Source organism: Vombatus ursinus, unplaced genomic scaffold (assembly GCF_900497805.2).
Source record: "Vombatus ursinus unplaced genomic scaffold, bare-nosed wombat genome assembly UNPS02001419.1, whole genome shotgun sequence".
Lineage (NCBI taxonomy): Eukaryota > Metazoa > Chordata > Mammalia > Diprotodontia > Vombatidae > Vombatus > Vombatus ursinus.
In genome coordinates this window covers 30801348-30808193 of record NW_020941197.1, presented here as the reverse complement: position 1 = coordinate 30808193, position 6846 = coordinate 30801348, and the positions used below count along the sequence as shown (strand labels likewise).

At 42.7% G+C, this 6846-nt stretch overlaps 1 protein-coding gene across 1 annotated transcript in view; it reads left to right on the top strand.

The window, feature by feature from the left end:
• Positions 1-5048: 5048 nt before the first annotated feature.
• Positions 5049-6846, top strand: part of LOC114045670 (cytochrome c oxidase copper chaperone) — an 8799-nt gene continuing 7001 nt past the window's right edge. Inside the window, exons 1-2 of the mRNA XM_027865753.1 lie at positions 5049-5136; positions 5301-5444. Of these exons, the coding sequence (XP_027721554.1) occupies positions 5329-5444 (116 nt within the window). The 5' untranslated portion in view covers positions 5049-5136; positions 5301-5328. The remainder of the gene's footprint in view (positions 5137-5300; positions 5445-6846) is intronic.

Sequence of the window (6846 nt, the reverse complement as noted above, 5' to 3'; positions counted from 1 at the left end):
CTCATTTCTTCACAAAGTCATCTGGGCCTCGGGCTTTCCCGCCCCCTCTCCGAGCTCAGGTTCCCCCTCAATTGACAGACTTCTTTCTAGCAGGTTCAGACAGTTCCTTCCCAGAAAATGCTGAGGGGACTAAGCCATGGTATTACTGGAAGGTAGGTACCAGATTTTCTGACAGCAAGGGAAAGGTGAAAGTGTTGCTATGTAACTATGGTGAAGTTGTACTTAACTTGGAAGGAAGGGGATTCCCTGCTGACTTGGTGGTAATATTGAGTCTTTAGACAGGGATGAGGGAGAATGCTTACTTAGCCCCTGTGAAGAAGGGGGCAGCCCTTCCACAGAGGCCTTTAAAGAGGCAAAAATTTGGTATAATTCCTCTGATGTGGAGGAAGAGGTTTTGATGGGTGAGGCAGGGAATATGCAGTGGATGAGAGTATTGGCAAAGTGTTAGTATCATCTTATATCTTGGAACAGGTTACATGAAAGAGGCTTGTGACATCTTAGCAACTTCACTATAGATGACTGATGCAGCGTGAATTTTTTACTGTGCCAGAAGTTATATTATCTGTGCCATGGCCCTGATGACCCTGGTGTTGTTCCAGCTCATCATTGCCATATTGCATAAGGAGACCCACTGTGAACTGCAAAGACATGGCATCACCCACTTCATGAACCAGATCATTATTTGGGGTGGGGAACCTGTGGCCTTGAGGCCACATGTGGCCCTCCAGGTCCTCAAGTGTGGTCTTTTGACTGAATCCAAATGCCCAGAACAAATGCCCATTAAAAAAAGACTTTGTTCTGTAAAACTTGGATTCAGTCAAAAGGCCACACCCAAGGACCTAGGTGGCCACATGTGGCCTTATGGCTGCAGATTCCTCACTCCAAACCCCTTATCTTATGAAGGAGGAAGATGAGTCCTAAAGAAGTGACTTGTCCAAGCTCACAAAGTAAGAAATAGCCAGGGTTCAAATCGAAGACCTCTCATTGTAAACTGAGTGTTCTTTCTACCACACTCCTCTGCCTCTCATGGGCTCTAAAGTATTTGAAGAGTTCATTGTAAGAGGAATGAGGCTTTGAGGTACAAAGAAGGTGATAGAAATACAAAACTGAAGTAATCAGTTACTCAGGGGACGGAGATTCAAAAATGACACTGTAATTCTTCTGTCTCAACATATGGTGTCACTCCTACTCCACAGAGCCTAGTAAAGGTTCTACATTTAGTGCTAGATTGAAAAAAATCAGTATTGATAAATATCTTGGCCAGATACTGCAAATGAACAACGATCTGGGCTCAAAATGAAGAGAATGGGGTAGATTATATTGGGGAAATAGTGCAGTGCTTTCAAAACTTCTCCCTAAAACAAAAATCCATGTCTTTAAAACCAGTATTCTTCAGATGATGTCAAATGATTATGAAAGATGAAATACCATAATTTCTGAAGAAGAATTTGTAAGTCACCCAAGGAAAATGGGGAAATGCAAAATGGATACAAGATTTGCATTCAATAAGAGTAAACATAATAAAAATAAGTATGACCAGAAAAGGAAATGGGTGAGTCATGTAGTGGGTACATGGCAGAGCTGTGACTAGGGTGGAGCTGAAATTTTTAAAATCTCTAATAGTATTTACAATCCTCCAAAAGCTTGCAACAACTATATCTAGTAATTAATTAGTAAGAATTAATCTGAATAGGAAGCTTCCAAAGAACACATACCTACTCTTCCCTATACACCCTAGATAAGGTCCTCCCCAACCTGGCCCCACCCCATTCCTCACCCCATCTATAACTTCCCTAGCAGTAGTCATGCAGTGTCCTAGGGTGCCCACAACTACATTTTCTCTTAACTGAATCTCGAGCATGCTTTGTGTCCTTGTGGAGAATTATGGCTCTGAAGTGAGAGACAGCAGATGGACCACCCACTGGTCCTGATGTAATGTTAAGAGAACAAAAGAAAAAGGTCCCTGGCATGTTAAGTGGACCTCCTTTAGAGGAGTTATATGGAAATATGGATAAGAGTTGCTCAGAATGAACAAAAGAATGGGTCTCAAGCTTACCACTGAAAAGGATATCCATTTAAATAAAATCACATTATCCATTTAACTAAGTACTGAAGTATAAAAAATGAACAAGAATGACCATATTAACAGAGTCTTCACTATATTGGCCAAACCATCTATTGGGAAAGGATTCCCCTGACAAGTCAACTTCTACCAACTAGTATACTATGAAAAATCCAAGTAAACATTTAAAGGACTTGTTTGCTTCCATGACAAAGAAGATACTTGAGTAGCATTACAAAGAGCCCAAAGACTTCTATCCTTTCATATTAGAAAACATTTCTGGCTAAAAATTAGAACTATGAGTGGCAAGAACATGTAAAAGTGGTAGTGAAGGCACATAACTAGGAAAGTTGGTTATACAATGGAGGTTTATAATAGACTGTTATCATTTGTCCTCCTCACAACCAAGTGAATTCCACTCCTACCCACCCGTCAACCCCCCCCCCCAAAAAAGTTAACATCTTTTCTAGTCTTTGACATTTGGTTGTTTTTTGAAGAGTTCTGGGAGGTGCGTTGGGATTGTGGCTAAGGTTTTAGGAGACGTATGGAAACACTATTTTACATATTTATAAACTGAAATTTTCCTTTAAAATCCAAGAATTTCTTCCCTAAATTAAATGACATAATAGTCTGGCAAAAAAAAAAATTAAGTCTTGTAAAGTCATTAGTTAAAAGTTAATGCTTTCAAATTAATTTTCTTTCCTAAATTCAAAAGGTATATTTTTGTCAATGGAAAAATAAAAAGTGGCATATTCTGAATTCATTATCTATTAAGTAATACAAGGGAAAAGTAATGAAGTGGAAGTTTGAGAACTGCTACTGAACAAAAATAATAGAAATAAATTATCTCTCTTATGTGATTCTATATTTGCTTTTGGAAGAGAATATCCTTTGGTACAAACATACATTCTTTTTCCTTGGAGTATAAAATACTTCATTTTCAAGCAACTTTGTTGAAGTAGGAATAAGAACAGCTGGCAGGAAAAAATTCAATTGTAAGATTTGGAGCTGAAAAGAACCTTAGAAATCACCTCATCTAATTTTCTCATTTTACAGATGTGGAACATGAGTCCAGAGAAATTAAAATGCCTTTCCCAAGGTCAAACAGGTGGTAAGTAGCAGAGCCAAGATCCAAACCCATATACTCTGACTTCATTTCCCCTCACTGGAATGGGAAGAATTGAAAAAAGAGCAGACTTTTCTTCCTTTCCAGTTTGTCTTTGTATATTCAGAGTCTATCGTCGTGCTTTTCACACAGTATCATAAAATTACAAAATTACGGAATTTGGGGATTGGAAGTGGCAGTCTAGAGAATATACTACAATAATAACAAAAAACAAAAACCAAAAATCTCTGCAACATTCCTGACAAGTCTACATTTAAATATCTCCTAAGTGGGGAACTCGCTACCCATTCAGTCAGCCCATTGTTTTTAAATAGCTTTAATCCTTAGAAAGGGCATCTACTGGTGCAGTGGATAGAGTTCGGAGCCATAAGTCAGGAAGACCTAAGTTCAAATTCAGCCTCACACACTCAGTAGCTGTGTGACCCTAGGCAAGTCACTTAACCTTTACCTCAGTTTCCTTATCTGCAAAACGAGCTGGAGAAGGAAATGGCAAACCACTCCAGAATCTTTGCCAAGAAAACTCCAAATGGGGGGGTCACAAAGTCAGACACGACTGAACAGCAATTCTTAGAAAATTTTTCTTCCCATAAATCCTAATTTGCCTAATATCCTCCCTGAGTGTTCGCTTCTCCAGTGCTTTACGAATATCTTATTTGATTCTCACAAGCCTGGAAGGTAGGTGCTGTTGATGCGGTTTAGGGGTTCAGGGATGGTGGGACCCCAAAATCACAACACGCAGGTCCTGCCCTAAAGAATTCGACCCAAGCCTTCTTTCAGCCAAAGACAAGGTTTATTAGAACATCCATCATATTGGGCAGACTCTTAAGGAGTCTGAACATGGGTAAGCGGTGGCTAGATTATAAGAATCTAAGCATTGGCTAGATTTTAAGAATCTCAGCATCTTAATGGAGACAAGATGGACCTTATATGCAGAAAGACCGTGGGAGGGATCTAGGAGTGACCAAGTAGTTTGGGGTGACTGGAGGAGGGGTCTAAGGAGATCTGGATGGGAGTGGCCAGTAAGCTGGGGTGAACTCCTGGGACCTGGACCTCGTGGCCAAGGGAGAATGGAGAAGGGTGGGAAATGGCCAGGGGCCATAGGGAGGTAAAACAATGGAGGGGAGATTGGGTGTAGCCACAATGAAAGACCAGTTGATGGGGCCATAGCCTCAGGGGAACGCCAGACACCTGGCCATGTGGGAAAGTGACCAAGTAGTCCATGAGGTAATAGAATTCCCAAGGGTGGGAAATGGTCTGGCGCCAGAGTTTTTCCTTTTTGGGGCTCAGATTCCAACCCCATCACTGTTATTATCCCCACTTTACAGTTGAGAAAACTGAGGCAGACAGAAGTTAAGTGACTTGCCCATGGTCCCACAGCTAGTAAGTGTGAGGCAGGATTTGAACCCAAATCTTCATCACTCCAGGACCAGTGAGGCCCTCCCTATCAAGTGTAGTGTGGTGCTCTGCTCTACCAAGTTGCCATGAAAGAAGGGTGGGAAGTCACTGAAGGACCTGAAGGACACCTGGGGGATGAAGAGCTACATCAGCCCAGCCCATATTTCCTCTAAAAATAAGACGATGTATTGCTTTGCTAAGTCTTCTTAAGATGAAAAGGCCCGTTTTCCAGATCTTACTGCCCATGCCATCTGCGCCTGTGCAAGAAAGTTTAAAAAAAAGAAAAGAAAAAAAAAGCTAGCTCAGTAGGTGCCTGTGAACTCAGGAGGTGACAACCACAAAAAAGCTTTCCCGTCCGGTCCCTTACTGCCAAACACACTTCCGGTTCCGCTACTTCCGGGTAGCAATGCATGACGCGAGCCGAATCTCTCTTCGATGGCTTGTCCTGTTGAATAGCGGCTTCGACATGGTAGGCGGGACCTCCGGTTTCCCTGTTTTCCACTCAGCTTCCGGCGAGGTCCAGAACACCAGTTCATGTACTGAGTTGTCAGAGGTAAGATCCGCTTCTGTTCCTGCCAAGTGGGGAATTCACAAAATGAGGTCTTCCCGGGCTCTAGCTGCAGGGACCAAGAGAATCCCGTGGGGTGGAGGGAAGGAGGGCGGGAGGGCGAGCCGGCCGCCGTGTAATAAATGACCCGTGTTGTCCCGGGTGCCCAGGGAGCCTCCCTCTGCGCGTGCTCCGGACATGTCCACTTTGGCCGCTGCCAGCTGTGACTCCGACTCCTCGGAAAAGGCGGCGGAGAAGAAGCCGCTGAAGCCGTGCTGCGCATGCCCGGAGACGAAGAAAGCCCGGGATGCCTGGTAAGTCGTGTCCGCGGGCGTCAGGTGCCTGGGGGGCCCTTCCTCACGGTCGCGTTTTTCCAATGCGTAAAATAAAATAGGATCACCAAGGAAACAAATTATACAGAAAAATAATTACCAAAAAAAAATTTTTTTAAATTCCGACACCCTTCCCCCCCCCTCAATGAAGAGCCTCCAGTGTAGAGCTGCTTCCTCATTTTGCCGGGAGCCAGCGCGAGCCCGCGAGGCATAGGGCAGCGTGATGCGGGGAGGGGCCCAAAAAGGTGGCTGCCGCGACCTTGCTCCGTCACCGGCTTCTTGTGACCTTGGGGATGTCACTTCTCCAAGCCTTCATGTCTGCATCTTTAAAATGAAAGGGTTTAATTAAAAACAAAACCAAAACTTTCAGCTCTGACATTGCCTTTCTTTGAGGCTGCCTTGTGGTTGGTACTTTCTTTTTATATATTATACTTTAGGGCTAGGAAGAGGAGGGACTGGGACCTGTGATGTTTGTGAGATGGAGCTGTGGTGTACAACTCAAATAAGGCCAGTAAACCCTACATAAAGATCCCTGGAGACACCGTGTTGACTTAGAAAACTACATATTAATATAAACTATGTTCTAATATATTTATTTATCTTGTTAAATGTCTCCCATTATATTTTTGGGAATCCTGGTGCCTCAGTAGGTATGTGTTGGATACCTATGATAGAGAGAACTCCCTACCAATGCAGATTAACACCTTCTCTACAATTTAGAGTTTAGAAGGATTATCTAGAGTACTAAGAGATTAAAGTGATTTGTCCAGGGTCTCAGGCCATCGTGTGTCACAGGCAGGACTTGAACCCTGGTCTTCCTACCCTTTAGGCAGGTTTTCTGTCTGCCACACTAAGCTACATTTCATTTTATGGTGGTTTTAAGAAAAAGAAAGTGAAAAAAATTATACTTTAATCTGCACTCAGAGTCTTTTTTTCTCCAACACATAACACAGTGTCTAATAGCACATAGTGGATCCTTTTTTGTTTGTTTGTTTTTAGGCAATTTCAGTTAAGTGACTTGCCCAGGGTCACACAACTAGTAAGTGTCAAGTGTTTGGTCTGAGAACAATTTGAACTCAGATTCTCCCAACTGCAGGGCGGGTGCTCTATCCACTGCAACTACCTAGCTGCCCCTTCGTAGTGGTTTCTTATAAGTGCTTGTTGATTGATTTTTCTCCAGATTAAATATCCCCAGTTTCTTCACCCATTCCTCATATAGCAAGATACTGAGTTCCTTCAGTAGCCTGAGCATCCTTCTCTGGATACATGCCAGTTTGTCAGTGTTTTTGCTAAAATGTAACGCTTACAACTGAAAACAGTACTTGAGGTATACTTTGATTGGCACACATTAAGTGCTTAATAAGTGCTTGTTGAATGAATGAAT